The sequence below is a fragment of the Fundulus heteroclitus genome, chromosome 8 (genome assembly GCF_011125445.2).
Source record: "Fundulus heteroclitus isolate FHET01 chromosome 8, MU-UCD_Fhet_4.1, whole genome shotgun sequence".
NCBI lineage: Eukaryota > Metazoa > Chordata > Actinopteri > Cyprinodontiformes > Fundulidae > Fundulus > Fundulus heteroclitus.
Genome location: NC_046368.1, coordinates 24,592,898 through 24,613,919, shown reverse-complemented (window position 1 = coordinate 24,613,919; position 21,022 = coordinate 24,592,898). Strand labels below are relative to the sequence as shown.

General features: G+C 41.3%; 1 protein-coding gene across 1 annotated transcript; it reads left to right on the top strand.

The window, feature by feature from the left end:
* Positions 1-763: 763 nt before the first annotated feature.
* enc1 (ectodermal-neural cortex 1) lies at positions 764-16,273 on the top strand. The gene is made up of 3 exons (XM_012871421.3): positions 764-1,066; positions 8,360-10,175; positions 13,441-16,273. Exon 2 carries the CDS (start codon positions 8,366-8,368, stop codon positions 10,139-10,141), a length of 1,776 nt encoding a protein of 591 aa, XP_012726875.1. The 5' UTR covers positions 764-1,066; positions 8,360-8,365; the 3' UTR covers positions 10,142-10,175; positions 13,441-16,273.
* The last annotated feature ends 4,749 nt before the right edge of the window (positions 16,274-21,022 follow it).

Sequence of the window (21,022 nt, the reverse complement as noted above, 5' to 3'; positions counted from 1 at the left end):
TATATATATATATGTATGTATGTATGTATGTATGTATGTATATATATATATATATATATATATATATGTATATATATATGTATATATATATATATATATATATATATATATATATATATATATATATATATATATATATATATATATATATATGTATATATATATACATATATATATATATATATATGGATTAACTGAGCTCAGTTTTTGCCTCTGTGCTCCCGGGGGAGGAGTCATCCAGTGGGAATGATCAACCAATCAGATGCTGACTTCTGGAAACCTGCAGGCCATGTCACCTTACACAACGAAGAAAAACTGGATACTATAATTTGTTTGGCAACAAAATGAACGACAATCATTTTAACGATTCTGTCACGATTCGGGTTGTTTTCCTGCACAAAGTCGCAAACATCCAATTAGTCAAAAAGAAGTTCACGTTTACCGTATAAATCCTGCTATAAGACCATTTTATGGCTAGAGTTAAAGTCCAGCAAAAGAAAAGTTGAAGGGTTTCAACTTGCCAATAGATAAGCAGTTCATGTAGGTGAAAGGTCACATCTGGGGTGTTGCTGTTAAACTCTAATTTTTACAGGTGTAATGAAATGATAATGGTGGTTATCTATAATTACCTGTAACGATGTTATTTCTGACCAGGGGGAATTCTGTTCTTGCTCCCCAAAACTGGTACGGACAGATGCGTGTCTGTGATTAAATATCAAAACGACTTGCCATACAAACCCCGGATCCCTGGCCGTAAACACACCCATTGATTTCAGTGGGAGCGCAGGCGGAGGAGCGGAGCAGAGCAGGAGCTGCCGGAGGAACGCCTCCAAACAGCTCCTCTTATTATCACCTCTCCGCACCAGCCTTCAATCAGACCCACGGCGAGTCTCCCAGCCCATACCTCTGCGAGACTGCGGCTCTGCTGGCGACCTACAGCTGGGGAATAACCAAAGGAGTTGCCGTCCACTCCGCGGGCGCAAAGGCTGGCATCGTGGCTCTTTCACGAGTGGCATGCTCGGGCGACCCTTCGGGCACGACTGAACTCCTGCTTTCACCCAAAGAGGTAAAAAAAATGACAGCGATTTACCAATTATTTTTTGTCTTTTTACCTCTGAATTAAAAGTTTAATGCAAAGAACAAAGAGGGAGGTCCAGATTGGGTCTAGAGCGCGTCTGGCTAATGGAAGCGCATTGTCGACTTTCTCAATATGTCGATATTGTTTTTATTGTTTGCATTTTGCATTTCCTCTTTTTTTTGTTCCGTCCGCAACTCCACTCTTTGCAGGCTGCACAAGGTGTTGCACGCTTCCTTTTCATTCTTCCACGGATGTTTTTATTTCTGGGCCAAATTTAAAGCCAGCAGCTCGGATGAGGCTGTACATGTAGCCAATCAGTCTGAATCTGCTGAAGGGGTTTTTCAGATCGCTCCCCGCTGCCGCCGCTGCGCGTCTGCGGTCTTTTGTTGTGCGTCTCGCTCGGCAGATGCTCGGAGCTAAGTCCACATAAGCCTGGTGTTTACTTTTGAAGTTGTCTCCCTCCCGTCTCTCTCTTCCTGTGTCCATGGTTGACTGTGAGCACCTGGCAATGATTTCAACCAGACTGCAGCCAGACCCCCTTTTTTTTCCCCCCTCTCCCCCTCATTCTAGATTTTTTTTTCTGCATGTGGCATATAGTCTGGCTGTGCGTCTGTTGGATCTGGTTTCTTTTGAACAGGATGAGGATGGCTCTTCGTTTCTCATCTCATCTCATTTCTCATAGCCTGGCACACTACTTTTGTTATACATCAACACTATGACTCCTGGATTTTCTGTGTGATATTACATTTTGGGGGAGGAGGTGTGATAATACACCCACCACTACTACTTTCTGGTAATTTCTGAAACGATGCGTTGTTTTGTCTGGAAAATAATCCTGAGCCTTAAGGGGGGTGGAGTCCTGTGGGGTGAACAGAAGAAGACCCTCACATTTTAAACCGTGGATGAGGAGCGTTTTCTCTGAGTCAAGGTAAAAAAAAAAAAAGGAAAAAGATTTGCAAAAGCACCAGTCATGTGGTCCAAGTAAAAGGCATTTTTTTTTTACTTCCTCATACTTTTAAACAGACGGTTATCTTGAATTTGTCCTCCTTCAAAAATGGTCTCATCACCTCCCTGAGCAACGTAGAGACAGCCAGTGAAGATGCAGCTGGCCAGTGAAGTGGGATACCTAACAAATTACAGTTGTTAGTTCTTATTAGAGAAGTCTGTCAGGCTAATCTTAACTTCTAAGCGTGCGTGCATAGCTTGTGCCTTAGGCAGCTTCTGTTGGTGAAGGATAATCCAAATGGTAAAATGGGACTCTATTAACACGGCGAGACAATAGCGTAAAGACTCATCCTTATACTCTGGCTTGCGTACGTTTATACCGCACATGAACCTTTTCATATTTTGTCAGGCAACCCCATGTTCCCCAATTTTAATGCCTTTTAACAAGACTTTATGTGCCACATCGGGGCAAAGTAGCACGTGGACGTGGTTTTACCATGTCTTTTGCAAATAACCAGTAGAAAAGCTTGGCCTTTATTCTTATTCTGAGCCCCTCTGAGCCCATTAACTTTTACTTCATCTATATATTCCAATCAACTCTGGTAGTTTATCCCCGTCTCCGTTGAAGGAAAGCATCCCCACAGCATGACACTGCCACCACCACCACAGCGTTTTACTGTGGGCACGGCCGGTTTTTGGGGTCATACAGAGTGTTACATTTCTGCTGTACGCAGCGTTTTGCATGAGAATAATTTTTAAAGGCAGTGCATGGACCACAGATTGTTTGATACAAACAGATCCTCTCCGGATGCAGCACAGAACTGGATTTCATGTATACGGATGATGATGATGATGATAGGAATATAAAAGCATGGACATTTTGAAATTCTTTGACTCCAAACAAACGTTGGGAGAGCAGATTGGATTGTTAATATTTCTGAGACAAAGGTCATGTCACACGTTGTCATTATCAAGATGTTAAAAAGTTAAGCCGTGACGAGGTCAGTTCACAGAGAAAATAACTGCGCAGTGGGAATTAAAAAATCAGATGCTGAAGCTAAAGGTTGCTTAGGCAAAATGCCATGATGCTGACATTTAGATTTTATCACTGCGTCTGTTCAGGTTTATTAGTGATGCAGATTCTCTCTTTTTTTTAGTTTCTGTGTGATCACTAGCTCTCCTTTCATTTGATGCGTGATGTACTGGTTGCATATAAAGATAAATAAATGCAAGAAACAAAATAAATGGTGCTGAAAAGACATACATCTAAGATGATAAAACTCAATAAATGAGACTTAATGGAAATTTACCCAAGAGAGGTGCAGAATTATCTAATGTGCTACAAAATCACCACAACGTAATCTTCAGTGGCCAAAAAACAGAAAAATTGACTAAAATGTGACAGGAAATGATCAAAAATGGAAAACTTAGCCAATCAAAACATGCAAAAGACTATCAAAGAGATTTAAAATGATCATGAAACAAACCAAGCCGATTAATGAAAGAAAAGTTCCCAAAAAAAAATCACAATTGTGTGAAAGAGGATCATGACAGGGCAGAAAACCACCCAAATAGGCCAAAAACAACAATTTAATGTTTGCGCCAGGACTGCAAAAAATAAAAGAACAAGCTGATCGGAAATGGCTCAATAAAATCCTAGAGACCACAAAGTGACTGAGTGGCGTTTCTAAAATGAAAACGGCTGCGTGAAACAACTAAAACGGCAGAAAAACGATCGACTGCAGAATGTCTTGGATAGGGTAAACTGTCATACTTGATTTATTTACCTTTTTAACAAAAGATAAACCGCCTGCTGTCATTCAGCATGATCACTGGAGTTCACCTGATCCTATCAGCTGCAGCTGTGGACCTACTAAAGTTGTTTCTTTAGCCGTCTGCTTCTATGCCTCAGACATGAACGATACACGGTCGCATTTATTAAAATGCTAATTAATAGCATGGGCAGAACCTCTCTAATTAAGTCCCGGATCTATTAGGTCCACTTACTCAAATCAAGCTACTTACAACTTCCAATTAGAAAAGCAGAGGTGCGCTGTGTGTGTGTGTGTGTATAGGTGTGTGTGTGTGTGTGTGTGTGTGTGTGTAGGAGGTCACACCTGCAGCTGAGAGATCAGGCAAGGTTATTCTCATCATAGCTGATTCTGGGAGATGACGTGTGCGCGGTCGTGTCTCTGCTGGAATGCAATAAAGCCTGTTGAGCGAAGTTAGCGGTTGGTTTTATGTTTCATAAACCGCTGACAAATAATGCTGGAACTCTGAGTGTGAAACCCTGTATTTCTTGAAATAAGTTGTTTACACACACACACACACACACACACACACACACACACACACACACACACACACACACACACACACACACACACACACACACACACACACACACACACAAACGTACGCGTACACAAAAGCAAGTTGGTTTAACAAGTTGTTTGGAAGGCTCCCTAATTTGGTTTCGCTGACTGTGTCGCAAGTCACTTGAGTTTAGCATGAAACCGAAGCTTTGTTGGGTAAACCGAGCGGATGAAACTCCCGACGCCGGCTTGTGAAGCCACAGTTATAAGCTGTGATGTAAAAGGTCTGTGCTCGAAAAGTGCCCATTAAGAAAAAGAGCGATAAGATGGATATAAAGAAACTGACAAGCTACGGCTGAGGAGGAACGCTTGCAGCCAACGACTAAGAATTACTTCTTTGTGCGTCATGAACATCAAAGCGCGAGTTCAAAGCGGTTCCTTCAGATTTCACAGAGACCTAAAGCCAAAAGGTAGAAGTGACAGCGCTCGTCACAAATCTTGCATTTGCACCTACGGGCTTCATACTTGATTTCCCTTTTCACAAGACTGCATTCTGGGGATTCTTAAGCACATGATGCAACTTATGGAAATTGGAAACTGTCCTCTCGCTACTCTGTTCTTGAGTTGTGGAGGAATCCTTTTTTTTTTGACAGACGGGGGTCTTGTGAACCCAGATCTAATGTGAAAATAAAACCCTCACACCCCTGCAGGTTTCTAAAACTTCTGCCCTCTGACCGAAATTAAAGGAACAGTCCAGGATGTTTCAAGTGAAGATATGTTTAAAGACCCTAAACAGTAAGATAGCAAACACATAAACAGGCAAGCCTCTTGGTGTTTTCATTTAGCAAAAGTCCAGATAAGCTGTAGCTAAGTGCTAGTCGAAGACGAATCAAAATGAAAGCAGATGTTTGACACGTTCAAACAGCTCCAATCTTAAAAGCTAATAATGGTTTAAGCAAATGTTGCTTTATAACAATTTAAACTGTCTTCATGTTTGCATTAAGTGATTTAAAAAGAAGAGAATAGTTATTTACATGGCAAGTGCAAGTAGGATATGGTGCGCCATGAATTTTTTTTATTTACCAGGACGGTGCATATTGATGACAGCACACCTGTAACATGCTAAAGTTAGCCATAGGCTAGTGTTCATCTGTAGTCCTGGCAAACAGGACTACAATGAAAGAGTGAAAAGCATTTCCAGTCAGACTAAAGCCAAGCGCAGTGTTGATGCCAGTTTTGGCATCAACACGAAGAGTGTTGCCTGGGGAGGTGCTGGTCATTTTACCCCTTCACCATTTTTTACCTGCCATGCATCAATTTGTACCTGCCAGGATTCCACTTTGTACCCCATTTGAAAACTAAAAATTTAAGTAAACTATTTTTTTTTTAGCATTAATTGTTATCTATCTCAATAATTACTTAAAAATCTTAACCGACAAGAGAACAACAGATGAACGTGAAATTGGGATCATGGGTAGAAAATGGCTTGTTTATAGGCATGAAATAACAGTAGGAAGGAGAAAAAATGGCAACTTGTAGGTACAAAAATGGGGGTAAATGTTTGCTAAGGGGTGAACCTGGAGCCCTTCTGTTGCACTTCACTCTCGTTTTCATTTTAAACAGTAAGGTTCCCTACAGAGAAAATCTGTCTGTGTTCAACAAGAGGCAGCAGGGAAAAAAATCCCTGAGAAAATGCTTTGCTCGTATAGCAACTCTAACACAGTTTGACTTAATTGCTTTTAGGTTTCAGTAGTTTTTGGAGTTTATATTAAAAATTTTCAAGAAATATTTTTTCAGTTTTTATCCAATTGCGGATATACTTGCAAAACGACATGCTTTGACATGATTATGATGTTCTGTCTTTATTAAGCGCTGGCTGCTAGGGCTACACAATATTAAAGAATTGCATAATGGTGATAATATTGGTAAACATTGAGATGGCTGTATCAGTTGCAATATATGCCTATATTCTTTTTTTCCTCTCTTCCTCTCATCTGTTCTTCCATCACACTCTGACCCTTTGCCTTTTGGGTAATGTCATTCAAGTCACCCTTGCAATATATTAGTCAACAATTATCCCTCTCCAAATGGTCCTTTTTGTTATATGAATGCTGATCTGATGCTATGATGACGATACATTGCCGACATATTGTGCAGCCTCACTACCTGGTATTACTGTTAATAAAAACAACTGTTAATAAAAATGAAACATGTATAAATCCTTTAAAATGGTGTACTCTTAAACTTTAGCTTCATTTTCAGTAACTGTTTCACATAGGAAGGTCTTTGGTAGCGCACTACCAATTTCATGCATTTCTTATATAAACTATAGCTGTGTCCTAATTCAGGGCCTGCATCCTTTTGTTGGCAGCGAAAAAGAGAAGACTGCAAGAGATTGGCTTGTGAATTGTTTAGTCCCTGAATTGAGACACACCCAAAAATTGGGTATTTGAGGTGAATAACCACTGGTGCAAACAGGAGAATGGTTTAAAGGTTCATAAAATGGCATTAACCTTGATAACCTTATTGGTTTTGGAGTAGTTTTGAGGTGGTAGAAGCCCTCTTTGGTCTTGGTCCTTCTCAAAGTAGCCATTGGCGTCAGTTTCCAGGACAAAAAAAAAATAAAAATAGATTTATTCCAAACGAAGACACCAATACTAGATACTAACTGCTTGTAACCTTTTAACATAACCTCACTTCAAAAATCCTAACCCATCCCTTTAACTCTTATTTATGATGGACTACATTTTTACCTAAACAAGGAAGCATATCAAAATAATCATGGAATTGGCTAATATGTAAATGGCATCCTAATTAAAGGATGTTTAAACTAAATGTAAAATCAGATCAAGCATCCTCGTTGTTATTTATTAGGAGAGACAAAGTGAAGCATCTTAATGCCTTTATAGTGTAGAAAAAGGTCAACATATTTGAACAGTAAAATAGAATTTAATTTTGAGTCAGGTAAACGTAAAGCTGGAGGACAACGGGAGAAATGCATCATGCCTCACAGGTGTTTTGAAAAGGTTTTATGGCTGTTTGCAAGGGCCTTTTGCCTTCAGTGTTTGGAATCCTTGGAATTCCCGGTAACTCGAAGGTCGGGAGCTGACCTCACACTGCAGCTGCTTGCTGCCAGAAGGGAAACAAGCTAGAACTACTACAGGATTGGAAAGGGATGTTTTAGAACTTGACTTATATACAATACTATATATAAAGGCGCAATATTGTGTGAAAGTATATTTAAATCTTTAAAGACGAGTGTAAATTCTGTGGCAGACTAAGAACTCGGATGGTTTTTTTTCTTTTTTTTTGAAGAATTTGTGGATATAAGACTTGGTTGCACTGCGGATAAACCACAAAGCAGGAGGCAGTTGCCATTGCTAAATAATTAGGTGGAATGAAAGCGGGCTTTCAGTGAGGATGGTCACAAGCATTAGAGATCCAAGCTCAAATTGTTCTTTGAAAAACAAACCCTTGCATTTTTCTAAATGTTTTCTTTTATTCAGATTTCTCTTAAGCACTTTTTGTAGAAATCTTTTTTTGCAAATGAGAAATGGCTATTGAAGCTGCTCATACAGTTGTTATGTTCTTGGCCGAGGACATACTGGGTACAAGATGCACACACGACTGCCTTTTTTTTCTTTCTTTACACATTATTTGGGATTTTTTTCTCTGAGAGCATTGTATTTACCTTTTCAGAAAAATGTATGTTTTCTCATCCTTTTAAAGATATTGGCACTGAACGAATCAATGTTTCCACATCAACCTCTTAGTGTTTGCATGTGCAGCATTTGTTGTTGAGAATAAAACTTGAGAGGCAAATTAGACCTACTTTAATAGCTGATTAATCTGCTTTTTTTTAATAACCAGCTATGAAGACAAATGCACACATGTCTCTTGCTGCAAGAAAGATAGGTTTAGGGTAGAAATGGCCTAAATGTATTTTAATAGGGGTTTTATATACATGTCATAAATTTTAAATATTCATGGGAGATTTTTTTCTTTTCTCATTTCTTTTCAGGATTCAATGAAAATGTCAGTGTGCGTCCATGAGAACCGAAAATCGCGAGCCAGCACCGGCTCCATGAACATCTACCTTTTCCACAAGTCCTCCTATGCTGACAGTGTCCTCATGCACCTCAACTCTCTGCGGCAACAGAGGCTTTTCACAGATGTCCTCCTCCATGCGGGCAGCCGCTCCTTCCCCTGCCACCGCGCCGTGCTGGCAGCATGCAGTCGCTACTTTGAGGCCATGTTCAGCGGCGGCCTGAGGGAGAGCCAGGCCAGTGAGGTCGACTTCCGAGACTCGATCCACCCGGAGGTTTTGGAGCTGCTGCTCGATTATGCCTACTCATCGCGGGTGGTGATCAACGAGGAGAACGCAGAGTCACTATTGGAGGCCGGGGACATGTTGGAGTTTCAGGACATCCGCGATGCTTGCGCCGAGTTCCTGGAGAGAAATCTTCATCCATCCAACTGCCTTGGCATGCTGTTGCTGTCTGACGCCCACCAGTGTACGAAGCTGTCAGAGCTCTCCTGGGGCATGTGTCTAAGCAACTTCCCTGCCATTTGTAAGACAGAGGACTTTCTCCAATTGCCCAAAGATATGGTAGTGCAGCTTTTGTCACACGAGGAGCTAGAGACAGAAGATGAGAGGCTGGTTTATGAAGCTGCCCTTAACTGGATCAACTATGACCTAGAAAAGAGGCACTGCTACCTCCCCGAGCTTCTTAGAACAGTCCGGCTCGCCTTACTGCCCGCCATCTTTCTAATGGAGAACGTTTCAACAGAAGAGCTGATAAATGCTCAGGCGAAGAGCAAGGAACTGGTAGATGAAGCTATCCGCTGCAAGCTGAAGATTCTCCAGAACGACGGTGTTGTCAACAGCCCTTGCGCTCGACCACGAAAAACCAGCCACGCCCTGTTTCTTCTTGGCGGGCAGACGTTCATGTGTGATAAATTGTACCTGGTGGACCAGAAAGCCAAAGAGATAATCCCCAAGGCTGACATCCCCAGTCCCAGGAAGGAGTTCAGTGCCTGTGCCATCGGCTGTAAGGTGTACATCACGGGCGGTAGAGGTTCTGAGAACGGCGTTTCCAAAGATGTGTGGGTCTACGACACCGTACATGAGGAATGGTCTAAAGCGGCACCCATGCTCATCGCCAGGTTTGGCCACGGCTCTGCTGAGCTGAAACACTGCCTCTACGTTGTGGGAGGACACACTGCGGCGACAGGCTGTCTCCCGGCCTCTCCATCCGTGTCACTCAAACAAGTGGAACAGTTCGACCCGGTGGCGAACAAGTGGACCATGGTGGCACCTCTCAGAGAGGGCGTGAGCAATGCGGCAGTGGTCAGCGTCAAGCTAAAGCTGTTTGCCTTCGGAGGAACCAGCGTCACCCACGACAAACTGCCCAAGGTGCAGTGCTACGATCCGCAGGAGAACCGATGGACCGTGCCGGCATCCTGCCCGCAGCCGTGGCGTTACACGGCCGCTGCTGTGCTGGGGAACCAAATATTTGTCATGGGCGGGGATACTGAGTTCTCTGCCTGCTCGGCTTACAAGTTCAGCAGCGAGAACCACCAGTGGACTAAAGTTGGGGATGTGACGGCCAAGCGGATGAGCTGCCAGGCTGTGGCATCAGGAAACAAACTGTACGTGGTGGGCGGGTACTTTGGTACGCAGCGGTGTAAAACTCTGGACTGCTATGACCCGACACTCGATGCATGGAATAGCATCACGACTGTTCCATACTCGCTCATTCCTACTGCCTTTGTCAGCACATGGAAACATCTACCAGCTTGAATCCTGAACTGTTGACCTGTACCTTCTCCAATAGGTAAGAGCAATGTCTTAGACCTCTACTAACCATTTTAACCCATTGAGATGGGATTCTGGATTCCTAGACAGCCATTAAGCTTAACTAATACAAACAAAAATGACAATAATAGACCTTTCAATTCCTTTCAATTCCTTTTCTTGTGCTTAAATATTCCGAATGTGAAAGAAGCTGTGATCTTCTTAGCTAAACAAGATCAAGAGTAGGGGAGGCAGACCTGTTAAATGAGGTATGTAACTGTTTGGAAAGGCTGAAGGACAGAAAGGGTAATTGAAAGAGAATAGGATACTTTTATAGCTCCTGTGGGGGGAATTTCTCAGAAGACAAAGGAGCAAATTAGCTGAACCATACATTACGGAGCTTCAAAACCCTGTTGTTGCTAATCGAGTCTGATGAGGCTGTGGTCTTTATGTTGGAAAAGAGGGAGGCAGTTTGGGACTCACACAGCGTTGGAAGCCATTCATCATCAGCTACAGGAAGAGGTGGCTAAGAAAGCGGCAGCAGGGGGAAGTGAGGAAGGGGCTTGCCAGCATAAACCCCATCCTTCTCAACTCAATCAGACGTCCACATACACACATTTTTTTTATCTTTACAGGGACCTTATGTCGACTTTCATTAATTTCTATGGTCTAACTCTAAACCTAACCCATACTAGTACAGTCTTGAACCTAATTCACACCTTAGTCCTAAACCTAGCCCCTAACCCAAAACAGGACTTTTTCTTATGGGGCCCTGGCATGGTCCCCATAAGAAACAGTGGGTCCTTTTGGACGAATGGGCCTTACATTGTAACAAATGTTAGAATACACACACACACACACACACACACACACACACACACACACACACACACACACACACACACACACACACACACACACACACACACACACACACACACATACATCCTCCTTAGTAGTAGTTTCACGCTGTCTTTCCGACCTCCTTCTAACCCAGGACTCCTGCTCTGATGATAAGCAGGCCAGACGTATGTGGAGCATGGGTAGTGAGCTCACAGTCTTCCTCTTTGTCTTTGCACAATTCCCAAACCAGTGCCCCCACACATCAAGTAGGTGTGCAAGCAATTCTTTCGTATTTTGTATTTCTCTTTAATGCCTGGCAGGGCTCGACTTCTGAGCATGAAACAGAACAAAGTAGAGAGAGACTCCTCACCCCTCTAGCTCTGCTTGTCTCCTTTCTTATAGCGTTAGGAGGTGGCTCAGAACAGCTCAGCTGCTCCAACAATTGTGATGTTCCTTCCCTTCTTGAGATGAAATATTTTCTAGGACTTATTATCCCCCCCCCCCACTTATTTTGAGTGACTCATCTCTTAAAGGGACAGATGAGACGGGAGGTTTAAATTATCTTGAAGCCAGAGCAACGCAGTACCCAGCGAAGTGAAAGACCCTGCCACTAATTTAATAAAGAACTTGATTTTTTTTTTTGTGCGCCTGCCTGTCACAGCAACTGACAGAGTCCGCTCACTAAATGTGATGAATAGAAGAAATGTGGAGGAACAGAAAAGAAGGCTGAGTGCTCAGTAGTGAAAGGAAAAGGGACATATGTTAGGACCTCACAGAAAGAGATTGTAGCTGCAAGAGAAAAAAAAACAAAACAAGTGCTCTCGGTTTTTCTCCCAGGAGAACAATAACGAACTGTGTGAGAGTTTCTCCTTTTTAGCTTTTCTCTTAGAAACCTTGTAGCAGAGACAGATGGTATCAACAGATCAGGGAAAATAATAGTGTTCCACTGTATTACTTTTCTAGCTGGTGACAGAGAAAATAATTCATTTTAATGGTCATCACAAAACAAGACAAAAAATTAAGACAGGGCAATCTAACTTTTATACCCAAGAATGCTTAGATTGTATTAGGCAAAAGTGATCAAGTCGACCTGGAGAAGAATAAAGTTTTTAATTTCTATGCAAGAATGAAGCAAAAAAAAAAAAAAGCATTTACTTCTTTTTTTGACAAATTCACTACTTCACATTATTTTAACATTTACCATTTTGTTCAAAAGGTATAAAATAGTTTTTAAATGATGTCTGAGAAAGATTTGAAGAATCCAGTTTTTTTTTCTATATGTTGTGTGACACAGGACAGCCCCTCCCCCACATGTTTCTGCACACTAAGACCTGAGAATTTTGGTCCATACATAAGCTTTTAGACACCCGGAATAAGGGCTTAAAATAGTTACTATTCAAACATAAATGTTTGACCAGTTGTAGATCTCATTTACAGATCTGTCAGGAGAATGTAAATATGTTTAAGGAGAAACTAATAATTTTTAGATGTAGAAAAGCTTATGCTTAGACTGAAATCTCAGGTTTTAAGAGGTTAAAAAGGTTTTGCTTTGCTTCTTTAACCTTTATTAAAAGAAAGGATCCCAATTTGCAAATTATTTTTGGCTGGATAGGAATAATAATAATAATAATAAAAAAACTCCAGCAATAAAAACAGGATTTGGGTCATTCTTTGCTTGAAAATACTTGCTTTATTAACAAAGTCTAATAAATACAGTAAAAGCAGATGTTGCCCTAATTGATAATAAAAAGTCTCCGTCTGCATCAACCACCTGTGCAGGAGTGACAAACTTGTATCACTCTAGCATTGCAGTCGGGGGCCGCAAATGGCCCCCAGCCTTGAAGTTGGACGTTCCTGAGTTGGACGAGCCGTACCGAGACGTGAAATTTTTTGTGGAAAGGTCGGAGGTTTCTCCCTTACCCTAACCTCTAAGTCCAACATGGCTGCCGCGTGTTTAATAGTAATAGCTATTGTCATAAACTGTAACCGTTATGTCAACTTGTATCTCAGTAAATGTTTTACACAAATTGTTTTGTAGAATCTAAATATATAAAATTCAAAATACACTGATAGTTGCTTGCTAGTGGCAAGCTTGTCACTTAGCACAGTAATTTGCGTTTTTTTTTTTGTAAGTTTGGTGTCAGGTGTCAGCTCCACTTTGGGACTGCAGCCACTTTTTTGTCGTTTATTAGTCTTTTATTTTTGTGGTAAATGGGTGACAGAATTTTTTCTGAAGACTTTATTCTGACTGGTTAGTGCACTTTCTGTATCTTGCAGCATATATTGAGTTATAGAGACTTGGATAACAAATCGCAGGTGGTATTTTTATTTAATCAATTACAGTTATTTGAAAAGATAAATATTTTTGAGGTTATCTGTAAGCCTGATTCTTTTTTGCTGCCGTTATACATTTCCTTTCTCCCATCCAGCCTGCTTAACAAGACTTTCTTCTCTCTCCTCAGATTTCCCGTTCCGCATCATCTGCCAGTCTCCTGACCGCGAAGAAGCACACATTCTCTTCCTCCAAAAAGAGGCGCCGTGCAGCGATGTACAGATGTCCCGCACTTCATCTCGATGTTGCTTAAAAAATAGCAAACAAAAAAAACAAACTAAAGAACAGGATCAGAGAGCCAGTAGGCTGGACAGTTGCGGAGGAAGGCGGACGGCTCGTTCAGAGACAGACTGATGCTTGTTCTGCGAGGCATAGACTCTGACCCTGTGTGCACATTGTGCTTTCATGCTGCCATAGGAGTGCTGCAAACGTCTAAAAAAACCTGCTTTCTTCATACGTGGTCATGACAGGCTTGTGACGATCTGTGAAGTTTTCTCTATGACAAAAAAAACATATATAAATATATAGATATAGCATGACAGATGCTTTGGTTTGACTGATTAAAGGGGAAGCAGTGTCAGGTGTGAAAAAGGACAAATCAGTGGACTTTGACCGAATATTTGACTGATACAAGGTACAATGAAGGAGCAAATCTTCCCCCTTTTTTTTTAAATTTCTTTTTCATAAGTTTCAAGCTGTTAGCAGCTTATAGTTTGTGCTTCAGGCTCAGATAAAAACACTGGAGCATTTCTCCTACAGAAGCTTTCTCGTCCCTGCCTCTCATTAAGCGCTGAGGAGCGACGCAGGTCAAGGGCGATCGATGGGATTTGCGCGCCGCCTCAAGCTCGCGGCCTTGCGTGTTTGCCTCTCGGAGCCGATACGTTCAAGCACCGTATTTGGACTCGGCTCATAAGGAACGCTGCACCCCTAATGCCGTACAAGAGCGGCTGTGCTTCTGTTCTCCTGATAAAACCGCCGGCTCGCTTGCTGAGTCATCGCTGAAACCCCTTTTTAGAGCATGTTCACTTATAGTGATTCAGTGAAAACTGGCATGTACTCTTCAAAAAATCGTGTCACCTTATCAAAAGCTGATATATTTTCTTTTTTTTGGATCAGTTTCTTTTTAAACTTGCTGCAGTGTAGTCTTAATTTATATGGTACTGGTAACTGTGTTATGTTAATATGTTTAATCCTATTTATTTCTTCTCTGCCTGCATTCAGATGTGAATGTATGTGTGGGTTATGTCATGCATGGCCAAGTGTTGTGTTTTGATCTGGTCTCAGTGAGCTGCATTTTGCACAGTTCAGTCTTTTGCCGGGAGAGGCTTGCTTTTTAAGACTCAGAGAAGCTCATTTAGCTTTGCTGTTCACTTCTTTTCAAGCGGCTTGGGAAGGAAGAAAGACTTAAATTGCAGATTAAATAAAGTACAGTAGGATTTCTAGGTCTTCGGTAGGCGTAGGCTGGATACCGGGATCAACTTCCGTCTTAAAAGACGTTTTGGCAATAAAAGTTGTGTTTTTCATTTATCCCTTTGATCGGTTTGAAGTCTTTTTGATTAGACGCCCCACAAATTGTGAAAATTCTAATAAAGCTACAATCTGTCAAGCAGCCTACTGCAGGCTAGCTGCCTGTGCTTCTATACAAGGAGAACAGTAAACTTGAGTAATGTCCTACGTACGGATGGTTTGAACACTAAAATGTTCTAATTTTTTAACAATTCTATCAGAATATCCATAAATTAAAATTAGAGGTGACCTTCCTATAACTGTAATAATGTCATCATTTTAGCAGCACTTGGTAATGGTTGCTATTCCTCTTTTTTTATTTTTTATATATTTTTTTTAAAGGAACTAGATCATCTGATACTTTAAAAAAAATTTTAGTTGCATATAGAAGCTCGTACCAGCCCAAGCCTAGACCTTACCAATAGATGACAGAATACCATTGGATAAAATAGGCCCAACCTATTTTTATTAATAAAGAAAAGCCAAAACAAAATAAGAGATAAGATAGCACAATATGTGACCCATTAACTACCGAGGACATCACATCACAGATTGACCTCGACAAGGTTAAGAATTTGACAGTGTTTGCAGCTGTCCCAAGGACAGCAGGAGCTATGTCACGCGTGCCAACTTGGCTCCCTGAGAGTTAACCCGCAGTCCCGTTTTTGTTAAAGGCAGACACCGCAGTGCTTTTTTTTTACCATTTAAAAACACATTCAGTGAAGCAAGTTTCTGAAAAAAATAAAATAAAATCAGCAAAAGTCTTATCATATCTGGCGACATCTCCTCAGTGTGTTTGTCTTTGTCTCTCTTGGTGACCTGACCATGTTGCCGTTGCATATCAATTCAATTACTTTGTAAAAGGTTCTGTCTTGGTGGAATTGGTATGTTCTGTTTCAGATCTTCCTTTATGACTCCCCATTCACATTCAGTGGACATCACCCCCCCCCCCCCCCCCCCCCCCAAAAAAAAAAAAGAAACCCGCCGCTCAGCCCTCCTTCAACCATTCAGAAAATTCCTTCTATTGTGAATTTGAAGACTTGTGTGGGGACCATTGTGGCTCTGTGACGTTGAACACATCCAACCGCTGAACCAAGAGACTTCAGCCCAACCAATCAGATGAGGGCATTTCTTTCCCTGCAGCACACAAGTTTCCCTGGCAACAGCGAGCAATGAATGCCCCTTCAATTTGCACCTAATTGCTGAGCGGCATTTCCCCGTTTCTCCTCCGGCTCTCCCCCTCATCTTCCTGAGCGCGCTGCTTTCACACAACGCCGTCAATGAGACGCAAAATTCCGTCAGTGTGCATCTTTTTTATTCTTTCTTTCATTTGATCATGTAAGAGTTTCATTTCTATTTTTTATGGCGTTATTTTGTACATGTGACTGTTTCTTTTTCTTTTTTTTTTCACAATGTGAAATTCATGGCTAATAAACATAAGAGTTTTTTCCTCTTGACTGTAGCCCTCCTGCCTTTTTTGCTTCTTCATTATCGAGGCGTTTTTGTCTGTCTGCACGTGTTAATGTCACCGCGCCGATGCAGAAGGGCGAAAGCAGCTTCCGAAGGAGTGAGGGGCGCTTGCTCATTACTGCATGTTTCGCATATTTAGGCAGCTTTCAAATGAGCAAAAGCGTCTTGAGGTATTTAGGGCACTATATCATGCGTACAGGTTTTGTTCTGTGGAGGTGGGTGGGGGATTGAAATCGTCTTATCTATGCCTCTGGCTTCTACGCTTCCCGCACAAGGACGGGTGAAAACAGCCAGATACTTTCCCTTTCTCTGTCAAGTCACCTTGGCAACGCCAACCTTTATCTGCAAGGAGTGGGGGGTGGAGGACGACGTGAAACCTTAAAAAAAAAGGACTTCTCCCTCTTGTCCCTCCTCCAGTTGCCAATCGGAAAGCCACCCTATCAGTGAAACACAGTAAATCACGCATGGAGTTTGTCTGGGTATCTAACAGGTCCTACGGTGAGCGACTCCAGAGCGCACAGCCGCTCGTCGCATTCCTCCAGCTGCAAGGAGCCTGTTCCCTCTTTACATTCTTCTCCCTGACACGACTCCCGACCAATGATGTGTTTGAGAAAACGGCGGTTTTGCTACTGACCGTTTTATGAATACAACCAACTCCTTAAGAAATGTGTGTGTGTCCCCCCCACACCCCGACAATCAGTGCCTTCTGTGATGGTGCAATATAAGCTGTTGAAATCCTAGCTTTGCTATTTCAGGCCTGTTTTTCTCAAGCGCTCTGTGAGCCAGAGGGAATAAGAAAAGGGGTTGACACTCAAGGTGAAATGTGGAGGCTCTGTGTGTGGGAGGCCACTCTGTAGCTCTGTGTGATCTCACAGTCCCCCCATTAATCAAGACAGGAAGTTGGACTTCCTGTCAGCCAGGAAGTAGGGCTTACCCCCCACACCAACCCCTCCCTTTCTGACATCCACAACATACTGCGGATGGCCTGACCCCTCCACAATGTGAATCCTCTGGGCGCTCTTAGCTTATGCAGAGTTTTGGCCGAACAGACTCGAGTCTAGCGCTTTGTGTGGGCAGGATGCATGTGTGGCCTAGTGTGATAAAAACAAAGTACCTTATAATGTCAATGTTGCTAGGCAACACAAGCAGTAGCCCCGGCTCAGTCACATATTGCCAGCTTAAACTCACCTTTGAATACAGTTTAAAAGTGGATCTTCTAATTCCACTTCCAACTTCTTCCAACAAATGGAAATAAATATATCTCGACCGTTTGTTTCACAGCAGAGATCCGCACATCACTAACCGCACCGATCGCTGTTTCAGCTAGAAAATTACATTTTCTTCATGGCAGAATGTTTAATAGGGTTGTAGTTCAGCAGACAGCCATGACAAGCATGCTGCTAATTATGTCAATTCTAGCCTGCGAAGCTGAACTGATCCTGAATGTTTAAAAAGGGAAACAAAACCTGGAAATGTATAATAAGAAAAACGATTAAAATGCATCAAGGACTAGCCAAATGTCAGAGACTAAGAAAGATTGGCTCCAGAGGGATTCATAAAGGTCAACAATTACTGTGAGTACAGCAACAATCAGAACACACCGATGTGAAGCCTAGCTTTCAGGCAGAATCCCTTGGCGATTAAGTGGCATTGACGATTTCAGAGGTAATATGGTATGATGCTTCTCATGCAAAGGTACTGGGGCTTTGTAACGGTTACGAATGATCATAGATCACGTCAGACTTCTTGAACGGAGTTTGATCCATTTCAAAGAAGGAATAAGCTTCAAATAGGTGTTTAAAGAAGATGATGGCCCTCCAAACGTAGCACTAAACGAGCAACATCCTCGTTATGGACTAACAGAGTTAAAGTTATGGAGAAGTCAGTCATACCCGCACACCTTCATCTCAAAGAAACCACGTAAAGCAGCACCACACATGCTGTTTCTGAGGCAAAATGGCAAATGAAACTCAGAGGAAATGTGGAATATAGTCCAATCGCCTTGAGCTGAAATGCCTGTTCATTGGTGCCAGAAGATGCTTGACTCCAAGCAATTTCATGAAACTAAATAGTAGTATGAAGAATAAATAACAGGAAACCTTAATCTGCTCTTCAAAAATATTTATGCAGGCTCCATCATATTTTGTTTCATCCTCAAATGTTATAGAGCAACAAATTTGATTCAGTTTTCTTTAAGGTTTTGTTTTGCTTTGCATTAGAATCAGCAGGGTTCCCAGTGCATGTATCTGTATGGAAATAAATGCTGTTAAAAGTGTTTTGGGCTTTATCCAATTTTCAAACACTGCTGTTATTTTCAGCAGAACCTTTTTAATGTGTTTCAGAAGATGTAAAATGGTTTTTGAGAGGGTACAATATAATATACATCCAGGTCACATGTATATAAAATATATGGACACAATAGAGGACCGACAAGCACTCCTGATGTGTATTTTGGAAGTCACTCAAATCAGGCTGCACCAACAGCAAACTGAACAATTACATCTGTATTTTCAAAATAATTAACTAAGGTGGTGTGCACGGACTCAAAAGTAGTTATATAAAATATACCAGGGACAGGAGACAACAGAAAAGACTTACTAATCGAAATTCAACACAGTTTGTTTAGGTTATATAGGGAAAGAATAGATGTTCAGTTTTGTTGGGTACCGGCACACGAAGGAGTAAAAGGCAATGAAATGGCAGATAAATTAGCTAAAGTGGCTCTAAAAGAGGCAAGAACAAATTTTATTCCTTTTGGAAAAGGGGAGGGTTAATCAATTATCAAAAGTAAAGAAATGGAAAATTGACAAAAAAGGAGGAATCAAGATAAAACTGGAAGAAATTTATGTAAAATGCAAAAATCAGTATTAAGGATTTTTAGCGAGAGAAATATAAGAGAAGAAGTAGTAATGGTGAGACTAAGGGTAGGGCATACCTTCAGTATCTTAAGGACATATAGTATATGATTGGGAGGAAAAACAATGATAAATGTGAGGGATGTAGAGAAAAAAGAAAATATAGAACATGTTTTGTTGAACTGTGAAGTGTACAGAACTGAAAGAGAAAGATTGTGTGTAGCAGTAAAAAAGTCAGGAAAAGACTGGGGCCTAGAAGGAATACTGGGACCTAATGGGAACAAATTCTGTGTATTTAGGAAATCATTAGTCACTTATCTTCATAACACAGAAAAAAAATCAACAGAATTTAGTTGATTATTTTTGTTCCACGGTCGCTAGTTCACTGCTACATGTGGATGGACTCTAGCAGCCATTATAAGGAGGAAGAAGAAGGCCCTGAGGACTGGACTTGGAGTGGCCAGATCCAGTCCAGATTAGTTTGTGTCCTGCAGGTTTTACATGTGTCCCTCCTTCAAGACAGCTAGTTCAAATACCCAAATTACATTCTCAACATGTCACCAGATTCTGCAGGAGCCTGCTAATAAATCATTCACTTGATTCATGTGTGCTGGACCAGGGAAACACTGAAAACATGCAGAGCTTTAAACGGCTCTTGAAGACTGGCTAATTTGATTTAAATGGTCCATCAAAGATATTTTCAAGGTACTTGTGGTGGTTTGTGGGTAATTACTCACGTTCTTACTGCCAAATTAAAATTCATTGAGGTAGGTGGTCATAATATGACAAAATATTTAAAAGGGGTATTTTTCAAAGTCATGTATGTGTGTATGTATTTATGGTTAAATGACTTTGGAAGTAAGATTGGCTCAAAAGCAGAATATGTTGGTATTATCTTATTTTATTTCCTCTAAAGTTTATAAATTTGTACTAATATTAGTTAAATTATACCAAGCTGGTCCTACATTTTGTGAATTTTAATGAAAAGACAACAGAGGTGATAGTGTTTTGAACAATTGACTCCTGTGAGTTCACCACTGTTGAACCATGACAGCAGATTTTAAACAAAGTGGGTCCAGTTGGGGTCTAAAATTAGTGATCTTAAACTGGAAGGCCAAATTAGAGGAGTTTTAAAGTGCTGTTTCTAATATTTAAGGCAGTTGACAAAAGTGATTTTCTTTCTACCCAGGCAGATCTTTCTTTCATTTCATTCATCTACACTTTTATTTTGTTAGGTTACTGTAATGGACTTTATGTTGGAGTGAGTCAGTCGTTTTTTTCTCTCCACTGAATGTGATTCAAAAAGTTGCCGCACATCTTTTAACAGGGGCTCATGAAACTGAACACAATTGCCCTATTCTGGCCTCATTGGCTGCCTGTGTATTTTAGAGGTAATTTTAAAATTCTTATTTTTGATTTTAGATGCTGGAACGAGCTTGGCCCGCTGTATGTCTCTGAGCTTCTTCATCCCTACTGACACTGCAGCTCAAAAGTTTGGAGTCCCATAGGAATGTCCTTGTGTTTTTAAGTAAAAGCGCAATTTTCTTTAATTAAAATAATATTCAATTAATCAGGAATACAGAAATCCATTGTCGATGTGGTATACTGCCTATAATGGAGTGGCCAGCACTGTCACCAGACCCCAACCTATGGAGCTGTGTTGGGAGAAGCTTGACCGCACGTAAGACGTAATTAATGCAAACGGTGGATTCTGTGATGAAAGTAAAGTTTGAAGGACACATATATTATTCCAAGTACAAATGATTATTTATAACCCTCCATCTATCCATTATCTATGCACACTTATACCTCATGGCGTCACGAGGGGTGCTGGTGATTATCTCCAGCATTCTACGGGCGAGAGGCGGGGTACACCCTGGA

Coding starts and splice junctions, on each gene's coding strand:
- enc1 (XM_012871421.3), top strand. CDS start 8,366: ATGAAAATGTCAGTGTGCGTCCATGAGAACCGAAAATCGCGAGCCAGC.